This window comes from Calidris pugnax, unplaced genomic scaffold (genome assembly GCF_001431845.1).
Source record: "Calidris pugnax isolate Ruff unplaced genomic scaffold, ASM143184v1 scaffold93, whole genome shotgun sequence".
Taxonomy (NCBI): Eukaryota; Metazoa; Chordata; class Aves; order Charadriiformes; family Scolopacidae; genus Calidris; species Calidris pugnax.
Window position 1 is genome coordinate 438,058 of NW_015090807.1, and position 22,199 is coordinate 460,256.

At 37.1% G+C, this 22,199-nt stretch overlaps 1 protein-coding gene across 1 annotated transcript in view; it reads right to left on the bottom strand.

The window, feature by feature from the left end:
• Positions 1–22,199, bottom strand: part of FAR1 (fatty acyl CoA reductase 1) — a 39,642-nt gene that overhangs the window by 13,262 nt on the left and 4,181 nt on the right. The window contains exons 2-9 of the mRNA XM_014938324.1: positions 14,321–14,515; positions 10,444–10,619; positions 7,981–8,160; positions 5,737–5,914; positions 4,651–4,695; positions 4,421–4,539; positions 3,798–3,865; positions 2,100–2,271 (exon numbers count right to left, since the gene is read on the bottom strand). Of these exons, the coding sequence (XP_014793810.1) occupies positions 2,100–2,271; positions 3,798–3,865; positions 4,421–4,539; positions 4,651–4,695; positions 5,737–5,914; positions 7,981–8,160; positions 10,444–10,619; positions 14,321–14,509 (1,127 nt within the window). The 5' untranslated portion in view covers positions 14,510–14,515. The remainder of the gene's footprint in view (positions 1–2,099; positions 2,272–3,797; positions 3,866–4,420; positions 4,540–4,650; positions 4,696–5,736; positions 5,915–7,980; positions 8,161–10,443; positions 10,620–14,320; positions 14,516–22,199) is intronic.

Sequence of the window (22,199 nt, forward strand, 5' to 3'; positions counted from 1 at the left end):
TGGATTGCAGCAGGTCCCGTGGACTTGTGCCCCTTCAGGTTCCTTAGATGGTCTTGAACTTGATCTCCTACAGCTGGCAGTTCTTCAAACTTGCTTCTACTGCTCCTATTGCAGACTCCCATTTTTTTTTAAATGCTTAAAAAACCACACACTATATAATGAAAACTATATTCCTATAAGTGGGCTGGCTATCAAATTTCAAAGCTTTTCTTTCACATACATTTGAGTAACCTTCGTGACAGAACGACAGCTTGCTTCAGTTGAAACTCTTCTCTCTTTCCTTCAAACTGGAAACCTTGTGCAAACTCACCCACCCACTATGATATTAAACTAATTGGGAATGCTCATATCAGTAATACTTCACAGACTAGAAAATACTACTTAGTGTCACCAATTATGCTAGTACTGATTAAAGTTCTGAATTCCATCTTTGGATACCAAGTGTTATAAAATATATATATATATTTTTATATATAAAAATATATAGTGTGTTATATATATATAAAACACTATATATTTATAACACTAGGAGTGCTCTAAATAGCATAATTATTCAGGACCTTGTTTTAGTATCACTGGTCAAGTACTTAAAAGACTAGATGCCTTTTAAAGACTGACAAGATTCTGGCAGCACTACTTTCCAATCATCTGAAAGACAGTAGATTGGCATTTATAGTCTAACTATTTTTAGCGAGTGGTGAAGTCTTCATGTCTGTCAGGGAATTCCTACCAATTTTTATTAAGAATAACTTAAAATCGCAAAAGAACCTAAAAGCTACAAACTTGTACGTTCAATACCTTCTTTTGATCTGAAGCCATCTTTTTAAAGTGAGAAGATTACTACACAGGAACAGCCTCTTGCCACTATTGTTGCTGTGAATATGACACTATTGTAAGCTTGGAACAAGAGAATCCAAGGCAGTTTAGACATTTTCTTCTACAAACAACTTAACACCGCTTTCTTCTACTGATCCAGGGCCAAGCCTGTTACAGAACCTTTCCCCTCCTTGTAAGACAGTTAGACTACAGGACAATGAATGAATGCTCACTTCTGTTAATCCACTGTGGTGACAGTGGAGCTATTACAAAGTCTAAAGACAAATACTTTTGAAAACATAACATAGGCAATGAGTTAAGTTAATATGGCTTGGCAAATCTGAAAAAAAAAAAATTAAGTGATATCTTATATTCCTTCTATGTAATTTAGTTTAGCCTACTTAGTAGAGCTATGCCATTTCACCACTTCAGAAGTTAATCAGATACTGGTGTAAATATTATAAACTGAATGGAATGTTGAGATGATACAAACCAACTTATCAGATCAAGCTGTATCATCAGGAATAACCCACAGTTATTAACTCCGTCTCCCATTCCATTTTCAGTTTATAATAGCAACAACAATCTTAATGCAAGCCACTAGAGTTTAACGACCGACTAGGAGTCTGGTCCAAGCCATCTCAGACAGCATTGTCAAGCCAGTCGTTAATCTCTTCAAACCACGGCCATTGGATTGTTATTGCTTATAGTTAGTAAATCTAGATAGTGCCCATGCCATGTCTTCTTTGCAAGTCTCCACCACCTGATCAGCAAGATATTTTTAGCTCTCTCCTTCTTACCATGGTTTATGACCTGTCAATCTGAGCAAAAGATCATGCAAAAACGCAGATGTGTAGCTGACTGCAATCTGATAGAGACGCGGGAGGGGGTTGGATTGTAAAAGGAAGTTAGGGTCCCTTACTGCACTTTCTAATGGATTTATCCTGTAATTCAAATTAATGTGGTATCCTGTAGGAAAAGATAAGGATCAACATATATTGAATATTTATTATTCAATAAAAAAACATCACTAGCTAGATCTTGTAATTCTGTTTACCTTGACTACTCAAACCCCCAAACTATCCAACAAAAGCATCCTCATTTTTGCTAGAAAGTTTAAAGTCACTTTGAATTCAAGCACCTGTTCTCAGGAAAAAAATAAACGCTGAATTTTAGTCACAAAGCATTCAGGGGAAGAAAAAATAATTAATATACATCATAGTGTAAGCACAGCTTTGTTTAAAAGTCAGAGGAACAGACAAGACAGAGCTAGTCACCATTACCTTGGGCTTCTTCCAGTAATCCTGAGGTAGATATCATACAGGAATGCTGGGGCCTTATGGCTTACAGCAATCCAGTAATGATATAAAAGGTGATTGGAAGTTAGATTTACATTGGGCCGTCTGAAGGCCTGTTCGAGAGGATTCCTCTTGAAAGTGGAAATTACATGATATTCTGAGAAAGAAAAGTTGCGTAATAGCTTTGATAATAACCATGTAAAATTCAATGGTTTTCAAAGTACATTACAGTGTACAATATTTACATCAGTATGTTACTTAAATAACCACCCTAGCTCCTCTACAATCCACAGAAACTAAAACAAAGTCATAAGCTTTTAACCTAAAATACTATTGAACTGGTTATTACAATCAAGACGTCTTTTAAGCCTTCATCTTCTGTACCATTTTGTTGTAGCTTCTCTCTTTCTGTTCCTCTTCCCTACCTTGAAGGTAGTTGGTTTCAAAAATTCACAGCAATTTAAGTTTATACAGCATGTATTTAAATAGTCATCTATATTTCATGAAGGCTATTCTGATCTCTTGTGTGAAGAATAATCTAAAAACAGATTGAGGATTTTGCAAGCATCTGAAGTGTACTTCAAATGACACTTTTTAAACAACTTATCCATATTTAAGCATTAAGAAAAAAGCAATTAGGATGGGTCTCTATGTGAAACACCTGCTGACACCTGAAAATTCTGCAGGATCAGTGTCTTAAGTTATGCTGAAATTCATACTCCTTTTAATCATCTCTTGTAACTTTATGCTTTCATTTATAGACAGTATTTCAATACCTGGATTCAAACTGGGATATAAATGAAGTCAGCAATCTTCCAAGTTTCGCTAAAGCCATAAGGTTTATAAATGCAGATACATAAAAATTGGGCAAAAGCAAGTAAAAAGCATGGAGAAAGCAGTAAAGAGAAATAAAAGAGTATTAAGTATTAAAGTTAACTGAAAGAAAAACAATAATCTGATCTTAACACTATTTCTAAAACGTTTTCAAAAAATTGAAAGCTAATAAATAGCTTTGACATGCCATCCTGCTCGTATTGCTATTTATAACAAAAACTATTACAAAGCTCTTGGCATGTGCGTTACATTTGAGTCAGCACATCTAAGAGTTGAAAATAGCTGGCCATGCTTTCTTAAAGATTATTTTTCCCTGTACATGAATAGTTGAAGTCTCATGTAGGTAGCTATCTGCAGATTAAAAAAGCCAACTCAACCAACAATTAACTTAAGCCAAACACAATAAAGAGCTATAGAAGTGCAAAACTATTACCATACCTCTCAATTATGCAAATGCACAGAACATCTAGTTGTGGGCTCTGTATGTTTTTAGTGAAGTTGGCATAAAAACCCAACATCACTAACTACTGCTCCTTTGAGCAATGCTTTTCTCTGCACACTACCCACGCTCTGCAGATTAGGTCATGGCAGCATCAAACAGAAAAATCAATTTGTTGTAATGCGTAAACCCCAAGAACAAAACAGAACAGTGATAGTGTTAATTCTCTTCCCTTGCAGCAGTGGAAGAAAATGAAAAAGCACAATATGCTGCAAAATTGAGAGGTGTGGCTATTATACTAATTTCAATGATAAAAATGAAATATGGCCACTGATTACAGTCTGTGATTTATTATTAGATATTATTTTTCTATTAAACTTTCTATTAAAAAAAAGGGAAACATGGCATACCAACTTCACCCCAGCGGAAAGGATTGGTGCCACCTGTTGTACAGTTATATACCATGACTTTTCTTGGTCTACAGAGAAAAAAAGACAGCAGTGTTAGAAGACAACCAACCTTTTAAAAACACAGGCAACAGACATACCCAAAGGTATACTTTCCCTCAACAGCATCATTTACACAGAGCAGAAAACATCAGTCTTACATTAAGATTTTTCACTTTCTATATCATCTTCCAGTATTTTTCTCCTTCTTTAACTCTCCTATTTCTTTTCTTTCAGAGGTGGCATCACCTATGTTACCATAGATAGTATTGATTACAACAAGACCCAGGAAGTAATTCTCAGGCATAGCCAGTATCAGCAGATGACATCTGCCTCTTTGGCATAAGGAAGTTAAACTCAGAGGGACTAACATTGTTAGAACCTTAGATTCCTTTGTCCTGGGGGAGTAGCAGGACACTGATTAGAATGATAGAGTTGTTTGGCTGGAAGAGACCTTTAAGATGATCAAGTGCAACCATTCACCTAGCACTGCCAAGTTACCACTAAACTATGTCAAGTTCAATATAAGACTGATTTATTAAAATGCAAAATATAATTTCAAAATATGTAGTACTGTCTGTTGTCACCTATTAACTCCAGAATACCAGGCTGCAGCCAGTGTCGCGTTCACAACAACATCTACTGGCACAAGATCTGCTACTGCATTGTTGGAAGCTCTCATTGTTCGAAGAATTCCTTTTCCTGCCTTAAAGAACAAAACAACAAAAAAAAGAGACAGAAGAGCCACCAGTAAAACATATGAAGCTTTGCTGCCTTCCAAAAGGAAGAAAAAAATTTAAGTATATTCATTACTTACAGCAATGAAGACACCACTAGGTCCATTGAAGTTATCAATCCACCCCTATTATGAACAGGAGGGAGGGAAAGGATTTGGTTAGAGTATACTGAAGTCAGCAGTTTCAAGTGAAAATTTGAAAAGCTTCTAAAGTGTAAGGGATGGAGGGAAAAGAATATAGACAAGAAAGATACTAATTTCCATGTCTCCAAATGAAGTTCTTCCATAGCAAAATCTGGTGAGGTAATAAGTTGCTATGACTCAAACAAGAGATCTCCCTGTAGATTCACTGGCCCTTCAAAGTGCGGTACTAGCTTGTTTATTCCTAGTAGATAAACTGCAGGGCATGAGCTGTAAAAATATATTTATGTTGAAAGTATTTTTAGACTAGCTTCTAGCACCTAGTAGAAGGCAGATAAGTAGTTTTGCTATCAATTATTAGTTTTTTCATTTTCAAATAGAAGACATTCTTGCTCAACTTCAATGGCGTTATTTAGATACTCTATACTTATTGGCTTGACATGAACATTGTACATACTCAAAAAGGTATGCAAAGTAATTATATGGATTTTAAGGGCTCAAGATACATTCAGCCTTAAACAGGAAAAGCTATTCCATCACCAATCTCCCACATAAGAGGAAGCATATAGTATATATGCTATATATCAATATAATACACAGAACTTATGCCATCACCCACAAAGTTTACGGGGTTTGACTATTATGTCCTGCAGTCCCCAGTTCTCTTAGCCACCCTTTGCAGATACCAACATACCAAAGCACCCTGAAGGAAAAAATATTTAAAAAAAAATAATCGATGAATATACACAGACTCATGAAGTAAAAAGCTGACAATTTATTTCACATGCATCTCCCATTGTGACACAAGTGTGTTGTTCTATGATTAGAATTAATTTACCCCTAAATTTCACATGTAAGAAGAATGTATTTGACAGCTTTTGTATTAGAACTGTTATCCAGAAGCAACCAAGCCAAAACTTCATGGTCTTAATAGATTTTCCTCTATGAAGGTCACTAGATAAACAGGCTGTCAGTACGTCCTACAGCTTACAGGCAAGACAATAGGGTGAAAAATTAATGACTTACAGGAAAAGGCTCCTTCCAGCTAGCACCAACAATAGATGGCCTTACAATGGCTGTGTTTAATTTTGCACCTTCTTGTTGTACTACATATTCAGCTAAGGCTTTTGTATATATGTAAGTATTAGGTCTGTCGCCTATCAGTTTCGGAGTAATATCGTTCACTAGGCCATCATCCATCCACCTAAAGAAACAAAATAAGAGGCAAGTGTAAATTACCACATGCTGCTTCATTGGGGGAGGGCATGTGCATGCAAAAGTGGTATGCAAAAAGGATAACCAGATAAATCAAAAAATACTTTGGAAAGTAAAATTAAAATCCAATCTCTTCTTCAAAACACCACCACAGCAAAAATAAGATAAATTTAAAAAGGTAAAGGAAAAAACCACACCAAAATCACCAAAACCTTAGCATTCCCCTAGAAACTGCGTTATCACAGATAAACAAGAAATTCTGTGAATTAAATCAGGTAATAATTCAAAACTCACGGAAAGTAAAATTAAAATCCAGTCTCTTCTTCAAAACACCACCGCGGCAAAAATAAGATAATTTTAAAAGGTAAAGGAAAAAAACCACACCAAAATCACCAAAACCTTAGCATTCCCCTAGAAACTGCGTTATCACAGATAAACAAGAAATTCTGTGAATTAAATCAGGTAATAATTCAAAACTCACTTCTCTATTCCATGTTTCTGCAACAGCCCCAGTATCTGTCCCTAAACTAGTACACTCAGCTTGATTTTTAGAATTTAACACCAACTTCCACAGAAGTTAGCATGTCACATACTTCCTTCTACTCTGAACAGCTGGAAGTTGTAAAACATTTCCACAAGTATTTGCATATCAAACAATAAATGTCTACTGACATCTTATACTGCGCTTAACTTTAAAACCACATAGCCTCCTAAAATATCATTCATCAAAATATGTTAGGGGTTTTCTCTTACTTAAGCTGAAGGCCAATCCAGAGGCCAGCAAACTCAAGTTTAGTAGAGCCTACCTATAACTCGTTTTGATTATACACTACTATTTAAATTGTCAACTACCCACATAAAACCCTTCTGAAAGGGATCTTGAGGAAGAATGTTATATTTGAGATTCTACAGCAGCAATGTAGTTAGGCTGGTTTGAGGACATTGCCACCAATTTACAGAAGACTGTTTATACTGACTGCTTGCTTTGTTTCAAATTAAACCATAAAACCTAAGCATTTGAAAGTCTCACTTCTCTATTCCACATTTCTGCAACAGCCCCAGTATCTGTCCCTAAACTAGTACACTCAGCTTGATTTTTAGAATTTAAGACCAACTTTCACAGAAGTTAGCATGTCACATACTTCCTTCTACTCTGAACAGCTGGAAGTTGTAACACATTTCCATAAGTATTTGCATATCAAACAATAAATGTCTACTGACATCTTATACTGCGCTTAATTTTAAAACCACATAGCCTCTTAAAATAACATTCATCAAAATATAAATTATGGGTTTTCTCTTACTTAACCTGAAGGCCAATCCAGAGGCCAGAAAACTCAAGTTTAGTAGAGTCTACCTACAACTCGTTTTGATTATACACTACTATTTAAATTGTCAACTACCCACATAAAACCCTTCTGAAAGGGATCTTGAGGAAGAATGTTATATTTGAGATTCTACAGCAGCAATGTAGTTAGGCTGGTTTGAGGACATTGCCACCAATTTACAGAAGACTGTTTATACTGACTGCTTGCTTTGTTTCAAATTAAACCATAAAACCTAAGCATTTGAAAGTGGGTGCCAAGGGGAAAAAAATTTAAAAAATAACCTTTCACCAGAACATATGCCTAGTCCCAAAAGTGTTTTGGAACAATTTTATAAAGTGTACTGTAGAAAGTAAGTAAACTCATGAACTTAGTTAAACATTGTCTGTTTTCTTTTGGTTTTCTTTTTGGTTTGTTTTTAATAGCTCCTGATCCAGCTCATCATACAGCTGAAAACCTGCCACTCTCAGCATATAGGAGGCATCATGAGTAGATATGAGCATCCCGCTCCTTTGGTACAACTCCACATCTAGCTCAGCTGAAAGTGACCATAAAACCTTTGCCCGTCTTCTTTCCAGAAAAGGGAAGTGCCCACCATGCTGTCAGACTCATAGCACAGCATAAGCTAATTTCTTCATCTTTCAGGTTCCTAACCACTTTTTGGTACTTCATTACTAGGAAACAAGTGGTTACAGATTACTGAAGTAGCTTCATAAAACGTAACACATACTCAAGAGAATCTATCAGCTTCTTGGGATCAACAGGAGGCGGATAAACTACTTCCTCAATCTGTTTTCGATTGCAATATGCATAGGCAGTTGAAACGTGCACAAAGACTTCCAGATTCTTCATTCGCTGTGCCAAGTAGAGGAGCTGTTGTGTAGCAATCACGTTCAACTGAACAGCATCTCTGTTGATTAAACAGAAATTTGATTAGCAGAAAGCAAGACAAAAAACAAGCAGAAAGAATTAAATAGCCAATTTGCTCCTAAATGCCTCAGTGATGGCTATATCAAGTACTCCTAAATTCTCCACATATCCCAGAAAAAAAAGCTCTATGGACAGCATCCTAACTTTCTCTTTAGAACAATGCACCACAGCCTTAATCTAGAACATCCCTCAATGTCCAGGATAATTTTCCCCAAGTTTTACCCTGTTCTTATTGGCATCCTCAGGCTCTGTTTATTAGAGTGGGAAATTAACCATACCTTTGATCTCCTCAAGCTAAATCCCAATCCAACATTTCTCATAATGTGAAGGAAATAATGCAACACAACACCTAACTGCCACATGAGATGCATCTCTGAAATTCCTACTTCAAATTGAGTTGGGTCAACGACTCAGAAGGCTTACAGTTGGAAACTGGCATCTTCTTGCAGATATTACAAAGCTCAATAGGACAACAGGATTACACGAAGGGGCGGGGGGGGAAAAGAAAAAGAGGAGGAACGACCAATAACCACACTTTCATCCTCCAGCTCCACTGCTTCTCATTAAAATAGTCCTTTGCAACACCATAAGAGAATAAGTATCTCTCTACAAATCCCACCAGAACACAACTTACTGATCACCTACTATGATTATTTTGTATACAACTCCGATGTTCTCTATTGTTACATAAAAAACAACAAAAAAAATCTCAGTTCCCCCAAATAAGTGCTGAGTTTAAGGCTGCTTTATCACATGTTATTACTGAAGCACTGGGGGAAATAGGAAAGGGGGATTCCTATGCCACAGCAATTAACAGCAATGGAAAATGTTACTTCTGAATAAATTAGTGGGTGTGGGATTTTTTTGGTCGATCAAGTTTTTTTTGGTTTTATGTTGTTTAGTTGTTTTTGAAAAACCACTATTGCTCTCACTCCTCACTGCTTCCTTCAGAAAGTCAAAGGCAGGAGTATAGCGTTCTTATTCAGGTAGTGCCAGCCCTTGTAACAACTGGAAGAAAATCTGAATTGAGAAGTGGTTTACCTCAAGGTTCTTTACTACCTCTCTCCCCCCATAAAAATTAGAGCTATTCCTGAAAGTCATTTACCCAAATTGTATATTTATACCATTGTTTCAGCACTAAATCCAGTCACTCTTTTTGCCAAAAAGCAAATACAATCTTTTCTTGCTTCTGGTACTCCTTTCTCTAGCATTTCCTTAATAGATTTTCTGTACAACATGGAAGTTTTCAATTTTCCATTTTCATCTCTCTGAATCTACTTCTCCCTACTCCCTCCAATGTAAACCTCTATTCTTCTTAATGAAGGACTTTCTGAAGACATGGAGAAAGCTGAGCAGTATTTAATCTGTTTGTTCATCAGGTAGAGAGCAAGTGCTAAAACCTTCTCCACATAGTTTTTCAGAGGATAACTTTTCAGCAAACGTGCATTCCAACAAGGAAGGCTAAAGTAGTTTCCCTTTCACACATAAGGAAAGAAGCCCTAATATTACTAGTGAGGACAGTACATATAGCTATAGCTTATTCATATTCTTTCCACCCATCCCAGAGATCAGAGCAACACATGATGTTAGTAAGACTCAGAATAGCAGCATGTTCCCATGTCGACTCAACACCTTCCCTTCAGAAAGACTTTGAAATTCAGGCACAGGGATTTAGTTTAAAAAAAACAAAACACCAAACCAAAATGCTAGAAAAAAGTCCCCCAAAAAGCCCAAAACAAAACACAGCGACAAGGCAAACCACATACCCATCCCCCCTCAAAAAACCCAGAAAATCCAAACCAAGAAAACACCAAAGCCTAGAGGGGCCTATAACAAAACTACAAGAATAATTTATTTAGTCTCTACGTGCTAATAACAGATTTCTCTTTTTACCTAAAGCTTTGAAAAAAAAAAAATGAACTCTTCCATGTTGAATAGTGCAATTCTAACCTCTGGAAAAGCAGGTCTAAATAATATGCATCTATCTTCCTATGAAGAGCAAACGAAAACCCAATAGCTTAACATAAATTTTGGGGAAAAGATTATTACCTTAAGGGGCATCATGAAATTAACCAAGCACACAAATAACAGAGTGCATGAAATTGCCTGACAGGCTGAGTATGTGAAAGGCTGTGCAGGCATTTACCCCCTCCCGTTCAGTACCATTGGTCATTTGAAAGGCTGTGCAGGCATCTCATTTACCCCCTCCCGTTCAGTACCATTGGTTTACCAAAGCAGAGTACGTTCAGAGTTTTAGACTCACCTTAGTGTTTCATTGAATCTGACTGTAGCAGCACAATGAAATATAATATTAGTGCATTCTATAAGCTCTTCCTTGATTGGTTCACTAAGGTCCAGTTCAGGCTGTGTAAGGTCACTCGGAATTACTATTATTTTTTCTTTGAAGTCTGGTTGCTCCTCTCTCAGCCTGTCAAAGAGCTGTCAAAAAAAAAAAACCACCAAACCTAAAATTTCAAACTAAAAGCCAGTGAAGGTAAGACACACATTTCATTTGAGTGAAGACAACCCCTACATTTTCTGCCTATATGGACTTATACCTCCTTATTTCTCAAGATCATGAGTAAGTTAGAAAATTACAACATGTTACTGACTTCCCATGAACATATTGAGTGATGAAGTTGTGCACGCTTTATCCCACACAGTGAAAGCAGTACTGCATGTGTTGTATGGAAGGCAGTAAGAATTTTTTTTACTACTTATCCCTAACCTTAAAACCAGATCTCCATCAATATGTCAAGAAAGAAGGAATGGTCTCTATTAGACACCAAGACTCAAAGACATTTTGAGTAGCAGTCTAAATGCTATAATCTCTATTCTTTGAACAGAAGGGAAGAGACAGTTCTGCCCACTTCCCAAGCTTGATAATAACTATTCAAATTCTTACAGACTTGCACAAGTCATACTGGATTTTAGGTTTAGAAAGCTTTCATGAAGCTTTAAAAATTTGCAGTGATTTTAGAAATGCTATCCTGGAATTATGCCAGCTTGGGGGATCTTTCCAGATTAAAAGAATTGGTTCTCTGGCTAGTTAAAAGAAAAAAGGCAGGGTTAAATGCTGCATACCATGTTAGAATATCTGATCAACTCTTACCAAATTAGTGTTCAATTATTTGCACTGAAAAAATCTCGTCCATATTATATTCCATCATATATTCTCCTCATAACTGACTGGGTTCAAACCATGTGGCTCAAGACACACCGATAAAAATTCCTGCTTCATCTTATTTACGTTCATTAGTATGCAGATTTTCCTGACCAAAATAGTACTGTGGGAATAAAGCACTCTTGAAAGTTTCACCAGAGCAGACCCCTCTTCTTAATTGTACAGGGGCCAGTATCCTAGCAACCACTTCAACACAAGTCAACTAAAATGTATTAAAATCACAGCAGTACTTTATTTCCCCCCTTCCAACATGCAGTTATACCAAATGCAAACAGTTAAAAGACATTTCCTTACAGAATGAAAGAGAACTTTCAACTATAAATTAAGCCACCTAAAGGTACAGTTTCATGACTTTTAAGGCAATATAAGTTCATACTGCTACCAAACAGATTGGTCCTTCTCCTAACCTCTTTATTTTCACACTGCTTCTCTTGCACTGGCAACAGCAAGTAGCCCGACAGCTGTGTGACCATACCAGCTTGGGGGTCCAGCCGAAAAAGCCTTTTTTTGGTAGGTATTTTTCCAGCTTTTTTTAGGTCAGAGGTCTTGAACAGATTTCCCAAACATGAAGCTTCACCTTAAAAGGACCAAAGCTGACAAGACAGCATTTAAAGCCTCTGCAATTCTGCTCTGCAAAGAGTGCTTACCTTAGGGCAGGAAATCCCTAATCATTTTGAAAATAAACTTGCTGGTTTTAGTTGGAATGATGGTACCTGCTGCCAGGGAACTGAACCAACTACCTTTTAACCATATTAATGTGTGGAATGCATTACAAGAGAAAAGCAGTCCCATCGGTAAGCACTTAAAGAACCAGTTAGGTATTTTTAGTTTGTAGGCTATTTCTGTTCTGACCCTTTTTACATCAACAGCCATACATTATTCCTACGTATCTCATACTAGCACTGACACCAGCACAAAGGGCAGCAAGAACAAACACCTACAGCACATGGCAAATTAACAGAGGAATTAGATACCTGAAGTCCAAAGGAAGTAGAAACCTCAACAGTTTTGGCCATTTGCAGCCCAATTTAATTATCACATTCACCTGTTCAGATTTTAAACTCAAGAAACAGAATGTCCAAGCACCTGTAGAACACTTAAGTTGTCCAGCTGTGATTTTTCACAATTTGGATGGACTCATTAAGACAACAGATCCTACTAAAAATTTTTATAGTCTTTTGGAGGAATCTTGATTACATTCACATCAGTTAAACAATACAATACACAGAACAAACATCTGACCCTACCTACACCTCAGCTTAGATGTAAAATCCCATCCATTTATGTTCTTACTCTAGGGACTAAGATGTAGAACTACCTCAAGCATTAGCTCTGCTTACCAGGACGTTGTTATCTCAGCAGGAGTAGGAGTCTAATTTGGACTCAAATTTAAAAGCTTTTTACAATACATGAGTTTCCCCAAAGTTATACTGAGCCTTAAGTCTTACTGAAGTTTAAGTCAGCCCACCCTACTGCTACTCTCCTCGCTGCCCAAATATCCCCCACTTCTTATTTGAGTAATAGTGTATGCAAAAAGGGGATTAAGTTCTGTTCTTATCTCAGTTTACTCTGGAGATGTTTCCCATGTTTCAGGGAGTGACAAACTCAGGGTTTTATGTAGACAGAATCTGTAACTTGATTTTAAGACAGAACCCCACTGCAACTCATTCTGCTGCATCCTATGACATTGCATGGCACTACAAGCTGATGCTTTTGAGCAATGAGTTACTGTTTTAACATGGTTACAGAAAATAACTTACTAGGGACACAGCCATCCTTATGCCTGCTGTAATCTTAACTAGTCAGAGTTGTAGCAATTTATTGCCTTATTTTAAACAACTTACCCCTCCTAGCTAAATGCTTTCATAGTTTTGTATTGATTCCCTTTTACCATCTTCTAGGGACACATTTTGTAGAGACTACATTGCATCGACATATTTCCTAAGCCTGAAAAATTAAACTGCCAACTGCCATGTCCCATAAGGGCAAGACCTGGATAGAAATAAACCAACTCTGCTTCAGCAAAGTTCATCCTAGAAACCTTCCCCTTCTTGTTTATCCTTGTTGTCATAAATGGGATACTTTCTAGTAGAGAGACGGATAACACTAATGGATCATTCTGCATATAGTAAGAGTGTCCAGCCTAGCTCACCAGATTATCAAGGTAACAAGTCTTTTTAGGAGGAAAAGTATCCCACCTAGCATGCAAAGAAAATAATTTAAATAGCCACTTTGATAATTACACAGCACGGAATTTCAGTGCTTTTCCTTTGTTGTCACAGGTCTACAGTAATATCTACAACTAACACAAATTCTTAATAGAATCTATTAAGGCAAAAATTTCTGTTCCGTTTACAAACATAAGGATTTAAACAAGTTGTTGAGATCACATATTCTTCCTCACTGGTAGATCCAAGAGCGCATTCAAAATGTTTACAAACATAAGGATTTAAACAACCTGTTGAGATCACATTCTTGCTCACTGGTAGATCCAAGAGCGCATTCAAAAAAAAAAAGGAAGAACTAAGCCTCATCTTAAAGAAAAGAAAATAAGGCACTAGGAGAAAAAGTGACTTGCCTGAGATCTACAGAAGGGTCTCAGTCCCATCTTGCATCTCTCAGTCCACATGGCTTCTTGCACTTGACTATATATTCTCTCAACAAGTTTTAACTCTGGTGCTCTATTTCTCAATTCTGCTGTAATGTTCAGCATTACAGCTGAACATCCTCCTCCTGAATTAAATACAGGATAATTTTCCACTACTGGCTTTACTAGAGACTAACAGCTTGAAAACCAGCTAGAGAAGCACTGCCAGGTCTTGGATTTTATGTTTCTGTTACAATGAAAAAACATTTAACAACAGTATTTTGCTTTAGATAAACCAAACTTGTTCTCGAAATGAAATGGCAACATTATAAAGGACAAAAATGTACTCTGAGAGCGTGTTACACATACCTTACAGCTGGTAATTTCTTCTATTCGTGCTTCAGGTGTCTGCCCTACTTTGTGTCTCACCAATACATACACTGCTTTCACCTTAGGACAAGATCTAAGCAGCTTTTCCAGAAGCACTTTTCCCATGAAGCCTGTAGCTCCCGTCAGGAGGATGTTCTTTCCTTCATAGTATTCAGGGATGGAAACCATTATGACCTTAACAAAAGTTAAAAACAGAAGTATATTAAAGAACTTGAAGTAGTTCAGATTTACAGAAGATATAAATAAACAGACCAGATGCAAACATTCAATCTCACACCTGAAAGAAATGCTTAACAGCCTTTTTTTTTTTTTCCACTACAACTAGTACTTGAAGATGGGTTTTTTCACCACATTCCAAGAGAGTCCCACAAGGTCACTACAGTCATCCCGGATCTTCTTGTGAAGTGCCCCTGTTAACAGCATCTTAAGGAATTAGACACTCAGCCTAGCAAAATAGTTCAACTTAGTCTATTTTTACCTCTATGTGCATGGCCCTTTACCACTCTAAGTGGCTGTTCCATGTAAACTAAAGGTCGTATCATCAAAATATAATCACAAGTAGATACTTCAAATACGTTGACAGAAGACAGGGAGCCAGGCATCTGCCAACTGATGACCCTGGTATTTTGCCTATGTCAGCAAAGTTTCCTGTCAGCCTTGGGCTGAGCCTTCCTATAAATTATGCTAGGCCAGAGAGAAGGTAGAGCTAGTTGCTTAGCATGAGATCTGCTGGTTTATACTGATTACAAAAAAAGCATACAGTTTCACAGATTACACAGGTTTCCAACTTTTTCATCAATTAACTCCATTGGGCTTTTTCCTCCCAAATAAGCGACTAGAATTCTCACACAAACTAAAGATTTGAGTTAGCCAAATATACCTCCTAATAAAATGAAGGGCAAGGGATTGCTACTCAAATCCAGCACAAAGCTCAAGAGTGTTACAGGTTTTGCTTCAGTAAGTTAACTATGACAATTATTATTTCTTTCCCCTCCCTTAATCAACCACTTGGAAATTATGCTGAATTCTAGATATTGGAAACTAAAAGAATTTCTAAGGACAAATTATTATTTCTTTCCCCTTCCTTAATCAACCACTTGGAAATTATGCTGAATTCTAAATATTGGAAACTAAAAGAATTTCTAAGGACAAATATACTGCTGTTTCTCACACTAACGTGGTCTTTGGTCCATGACCTTTAGAACTCACCTGTGCCTTGGGCCAGAGCATATGGATACAATTCCAGCATGTTTTACCAATCTTTCTAATTAGACTTATAGAAGTAATAAACTGATGTACTGAAAGTATATTCTCCTTTAGCAGATCCACACACAAACCATTATGACCAAAAACGACCAAAAGGGACAGATTCTGTAAGACCATGACACTAAAAAGAAACCACCACACAACAACAACAAAACCAAACCAAAAATTAGTTTCCTTAAACACAGATGGAGTGTTTCTTAAGCAAGGAAGAATTAACAACCCTGAACACCTGAACAGGATGAGAGCCTTTCTTCATCTACTACCCAAGAATAAAGGAACACAACTTCGAAACATGCTTAGCTCTTTTGAAACAGCAAGCTACTGCAAGCAGGAACACAGCAGGAAATACATAGAAAATTTTGTACGTTAGAAGTGAACAACTACAGGCTTATTTTGCACTTTCTGCAAGTATTTTAGAACTCATATAATGCGGTAACCTCAGTCTCCAAACCTCTTCAAATTCTAGATATTGGAAACTAAAAGAATTTCTAAGGACAAATATACTGCTGTTTCTCACACTAACGTGGTCTTTGGTCCATGACCTTTAGAACTCACCTGTGCCTTGGGCCAGAGCATATGGATACAATTCCAGCATGTTTTACCAATCTTTCTAATTAGACTTATAGAAAAGTTTAAGTCATTCTGTTAAGTCCAATATACCAGCATCTTTACCGTAACACTTAAAGTTTAGTTCTACTGTAGAAGACTATAGCACATGGATACAATTCCAGCATGCTTTACCAATCTTTCTAATTAGACTTATAGAAGTAATAAACTGATGTACTGAAAGTATATTCTCCTTTAGCAGATCCACACACAAACCATTATGACCAAAAACGACCAAAAGGGACAGATTCTGTAAGACCACGACACTAAAAAAAACCACCACACAACAACAACAAAACCAAACCAAAAATTAGTTTCCTTAAACACAGATGGAGTGTTTCTTAAGCAAGGAAGAATTAACAACCCTGAACACCTGAACAGGATGAGAGCCTTTCTTCATCTACTACCCAAGAATAAAGGAACACAACTTCTAAACATGCTTAGTTCTTTTGAAACATGCTTAGCTCTTTTGAAACAGCAAGCTACTGCAAGCAGGAACACAGCAGGAAATACATAGAAAATTTTGTACGTTAGAAGTGAACAACTACAGGCTTATTTTGCACTTTCTGCAAGTATTTTAGAACTCATATAATGCGGTAACCTCAGTCTCCAAACCTCTTCATGTGGGCAGAGTCAGTCTTTGACTACATAAACACAGCAACCTTGCTACAACACCCAGTACATGGGCTACAGTACAACATGTCTCTCTAAAGGCTAGAGCAATGAAAAAAATGCTGCCAGCAGAAGTATCTGTGTTGCTATGGTCCAGCTTTTTAGCTAACCAAGAAATCTGATAATATTTAAGGTCATAAAAAAAGCTAGAAGCCAGAATAGATCAGAAAGTTTCCTGCCTCAGTTTTTTCTGACCATAGTCCTTTGAGTATGAGGTTGGTATCAGAAAAAAATATAATTATATTATTCTCCTGAAACACTTGCAGAATACCAGACATACAAAATATCCAGATCCAAAGCTATGATTAAGTATAGTGATTAAATGGTTTCAGTTAAAAAACAAAAAGCACAAAACAAACATGAACATACATAACTGCTCACGTTCACAAGTGAGAGGCAGCAACAACTATATGCCTGCAGTCTATGCAGGATAACTTTTTTTTTTCCATAAGGATTAACAGAAATGTTTCCTGTGAGAAACTCTCAACACCATTTCCCTTTACCCTGCTCTCTGACAATCAGCCTCTGGTAAACTTTATTCATAACAATTTTCCACAATAAGTTTGTCTTCTACTTCCATTCCTCTAGAAGATTCCAGCCAGAAAACAGAATTTGTGACATTTACAGAAGGATACGTTGCTGCCAAAGTTACAGCAATAAATACCGGGATTGTGAAGGAAGTGCCTAGAAGCACCAAATTTGAATTAAGGGTAAAAAAAAAATATGTACAGAATTTAGGTGTGAACGAACAAAGTCTGAAATCAGCAGCCTATGTTTGACCTACCAGAAAGAAGGGCTCTCTCAACTGCTGGAAAAGGAAAGAATGTTCCCATTCTCCACCTACTTTTCCCTGCCTTCTCTGAGAATGCATCTCCACATGCCAGGTAGCACAGCATAGCTGGCAACTCCCAATTTCAAGGTCAGGAGGGATTTATCACACAGGTATAACATAATACCTGTATTACCTTTTAAAGTTCTTTATGGCAGCAAGTTAGTGAAGAACTACATCGTAACTGTGTTTAAAAAAACCCCACCACAACAACAAAAAAAACAGTTAAGAAATAGACATAGTTCCCAGTGGAAATTTACACATAACAGGCTGGATTAGGTCCAGAAAAAGATACCTACCTTACAAGACAATATAGCCAAATCAAATTTTGTGTTTTAAGGTTGATATTTAAGTGCCAGCAATCATTTTATCCTGTTTTAAAGTGGAACTTGTTGCGTTGCTTGGATAGCTGCTATTAACCAGCAATATATATTTTCACTAATTTTCCAATGACTTGTTAACAGCTACCTCTTCAAACATGCAGCTGGGTAACTCCTATCAAACACAAAATCATCCAATGCACACTTTGGAATACCTGATTCCCTGTATTGTAACTGTTTTTTTGAGCTAATAACAGTGAAGAAAAAAAAGAAAACTGACAGCTGAAAGTATTAGTAAGAACTGTGTAAAGGATTCTTGCTGTAGAACTGGGATAATCAAAATTACCAGGTGACTTGCAGGGATAAACAGCCTTTGGTAGAGGAAGTGTCCCTTAAGCTGCTACAGGAAACTGACACCAGGATACTTCTAAATTCACAGGTTCAGGGCCCAACCAACGGTGACACTTTGAAGACACTGCTTATTTGAAGAGTGCTGTCCTTTGATAAATTAAGAGCTCCTAAGCAACTTCAGTAAAAATAAAAAAACACAAAAAACCACCACACCACACCATCCCACCCCACACTCCAGGATACAACTTCAGTAAAAAAAACAAAACCACCACACCATCCCACCCCACACTCCAGGATCCTAGCCAACATTCCCCATCTTGTAAAAAAATGCTAGTGTCCAAGGCTGAGCAAGTGCTATTATGGAGCAAACAACGGCAACTCTGTTTGCCTCCACAGCCACCGCAGCAATATTTAACTCATTGCTTCAAACACAGGTTTCCCACTCTCAAAACAAGGAAATTCTGTTTTTAACAGGAAAAAGATAAATTCTCAGATTTGTCCAAACACAGAACAAGATACTTAAAAGACCTGCTTTCCAAGCACTAAGAAAACCTGCTGCAGTTCCACTGAATGTTTAAAAGCTAAATCCAGCAACTTTAAAGAGCGTGCATGTATGTCCTCGTTAGAGATTAAATGGTCTGTTTTCTAGTTTATCACTGGCAAACATCAGGTCAACAACACCCTCTCTCCAGATTCAATCATATTGAGATTATCACTCACAGGAAATAGAAATAGAAAACATGTATTTCCCATTGTATCAAGCATCAGCAACTACTCACAAAGTCCTGCAAAAATACAGCCTGACAAACTGATTTCCCCCTTCCCTCCAACAACTTGAACCTAGTACTAACAGCAGTACAATAGAAAGAAGTCTAAAAAGTGGAAGAAACATTATTTGAATGTATATTCAAGAAATTAATTCCATCTAGTCATCAAATCTAAATGCACCAAGTATTTTTAAAAAACATACACACATGCATCCACACCAGACAAAAATCATGACAGAAGCCCCTCATATAGAGCTTTAATTGCCACATTGCAAGGATACTACAGCGAGCCAAAAAAAAAAAATAATCTAGGAACTGGAAAAATCAGAGAGATTCAGTCAACAAAGGAAGTAATATTTAACTCATCTAAACAAGGTTACTGCCAGAAAGACAAGTCTGGGTCATATCATGATACCATGTCTCATTTTATTTGGTGCCGTATTGCCACAAAAAGTAAATCAATGAATGTTATCAGCAGAATGTCCACATTTTCAACCACCACAAGGGTCAACGATCTGCCCTATTTGGACAATACCTATCTAGCGTGTCACCAAAGCATGGCAGTTTGTTTGTCCTCACGGTCCAAGGTTATATCCATTGAGAAACCTTATCTGTGAAAGATACTGTTTTAGAAGATTAGTAGAGACTGAAATGATAGAACAGAATATTTCCCGTTATAAAAAGCTTTTGGTGTGAGATATCCTTAAAGCATAACTATTCCAAACTTCACACTCACCTGGAAGATTTGGAATTCTTCCTACAGCTAGGAGAAAGACAAGCTTGTCTGTGTTTTGGACTTCATCAACATTCTTATCTACTCTCTGCAAGGTCATTTTCTTTACTAGCTGCAAGCCACAGTCCCCTGCAGGATAAACCTGCCAAGACAATTTAACACATCTCCAGGAGCTGGAAAAGACATTGCCAGGCTTGGAAGCTAATTAGAACAACTAAGTTTTGAAGAACTATCAAAATGGGTCCACTAATTTAATATTAGCTAGCCAGCCTTTGGCTTACGCTGGGTAGTATGCCAGACAGCAAGTGTCTCACTACACACTTTGCAGACAAGTAGCTGCAGTGTATACCTACATACCTTTATTGACCATCTCTACAAACAAGTGAAACACAACAAAACTAAATTAATCTGAAAGATTATGCCTACATCGTCACAGCTGCAGTATAAATTCCACCAGAAGACCCAAAGCTGTATGTGGACTATGGCAAACTTGTGGCTGACACTCAGTATACTAGAGAATTTCTGAAAAATAACAACAGACATTTCAAACTAGTTATATTCTTCACTCTTGAAGACATTAAAAGAGTCTAATCTACTAGCAATTAAGATATTTGTCCACTTTAAGTAATTTATCTATTGAAACACCATACCAGTTAGAGTAATTAATACTGTGATGTCAGAGTTTACATAAGTAAATGTATAGATAGCCTTATGTCCACAAATAGGTAGACTTGCTTTTAAAAAAACAATTCTGCTCCTCACTATTCTTAACTACAGAAATATGCTAGATACTGAAAGTCTTTTTCCTGGACTGTATGCTCCTCAAGTTACATTCCTCCTGGATACAATAGTACCTCTGGCAGTATATACATTCAAGGTAAGGAGCATTACTGAATTGATTTAGGCGAGACTTAAGTAATAGTGCATATGAACTATTTAACAGCACTCCAGCATTCTGATACCAAGATCAAGATTGATACCAGACACCAAAGTAGTTCTGTAACCTCCCTGAAGACAACAGTGCCAAAAAACAAGCACGGCATTTACTCAGCTCCTGTAGGAAGACAGTGAATTTGGACCAACTAACCCATGACCACTCATTAATTTATTAGTAGAATTCAGCCCAGCCCAGAAACTATTTCATTTGCCATTTGAAAACAGGCTTGTGAAAGCAAGATACTTTGAAGCCAGGGCTGTGCCTGAAATCATGAGGTCTTTAACCTCTTCTTATCCTTTAGTCTTCCTGAGGGGAACGTGACCTCCATGTGTGCCACTGCTGACTTGATCTCAGCAGAACTTTGTCATTACAAGTATTTGATGCATGAGGTTACACAGATACTGCTGACGCACACGTTCACACACCGTCTGTCAGCCAAAATTCTGATTTTACTACAAATTTCCATTCCTTTATGCTCTTATTCAAAGGCATTCTCTATCAGATGACTTTGAAATTACTTTTGAGTAATTTTTTTGAGTCACAAAGTACTGGAGTGGTCCCTTGATTTACTGTAATTCCATTTATTTTACAGTAAGTCCCCCTCTCTCCTGAAAATTAATTAAAACAAAGTAAAGGTTTCTACTATCCCCCTATTAGGCTGTAAGTTGATGTTTTTCTGAATTGGTTACTGTTTGAGCTTAGTCTTGAATTGCATGTTGAAGGGGAATCTCTTTTGACAGAATTAACCTCACTTCTCCAAATTGCACAGAAGGCATATCAGTTCAGAAATTAAGTTATGACAGTAAAGTACATACCACATAAAAACATTTACTCTACTTCATCTCCAGTCTATTTGGAAACACGTTTAACACTTATTTCCAGAGATTTTTCAAACACATTTTAAGAAAACAAGAGGCAGGTTCAAGATTTGCTGCACAGGATCATAGTTCCAGATCATTTTATCTAAGTTAATTAGAAATCTGCATTAGAAATTTTACTTGTGATTTGGTTATGAAAGGACTACAAGATAAAGCCTCGGTGTTTATCAAGGTAGTTGCATAAATCACAACTCTTCAGTTAACCCTGAAAGGAGAACAAAACCTGTGTGAAGAAGCTACCTACATAATGAACAGAGCAATGCTCACAGTTGTCTACTACATAAACTGCTAGAGCTACAAGATCACTTAATTCTTATTCATGCCATTAAGAAAAATAAGCCAGGGGCATCAATTTAGCCTTCATACAAGTATGCTGATACCCAGTTCAGGTTATCACTAGGAAAAGCCTCAGCACAAGGATTACTGCTCCAGTCCTTACTGTGATACTGTCATTGTACTGAGAGGAGAAAGCCAAAAACCAAGTAGAGGGAAAGGGGCA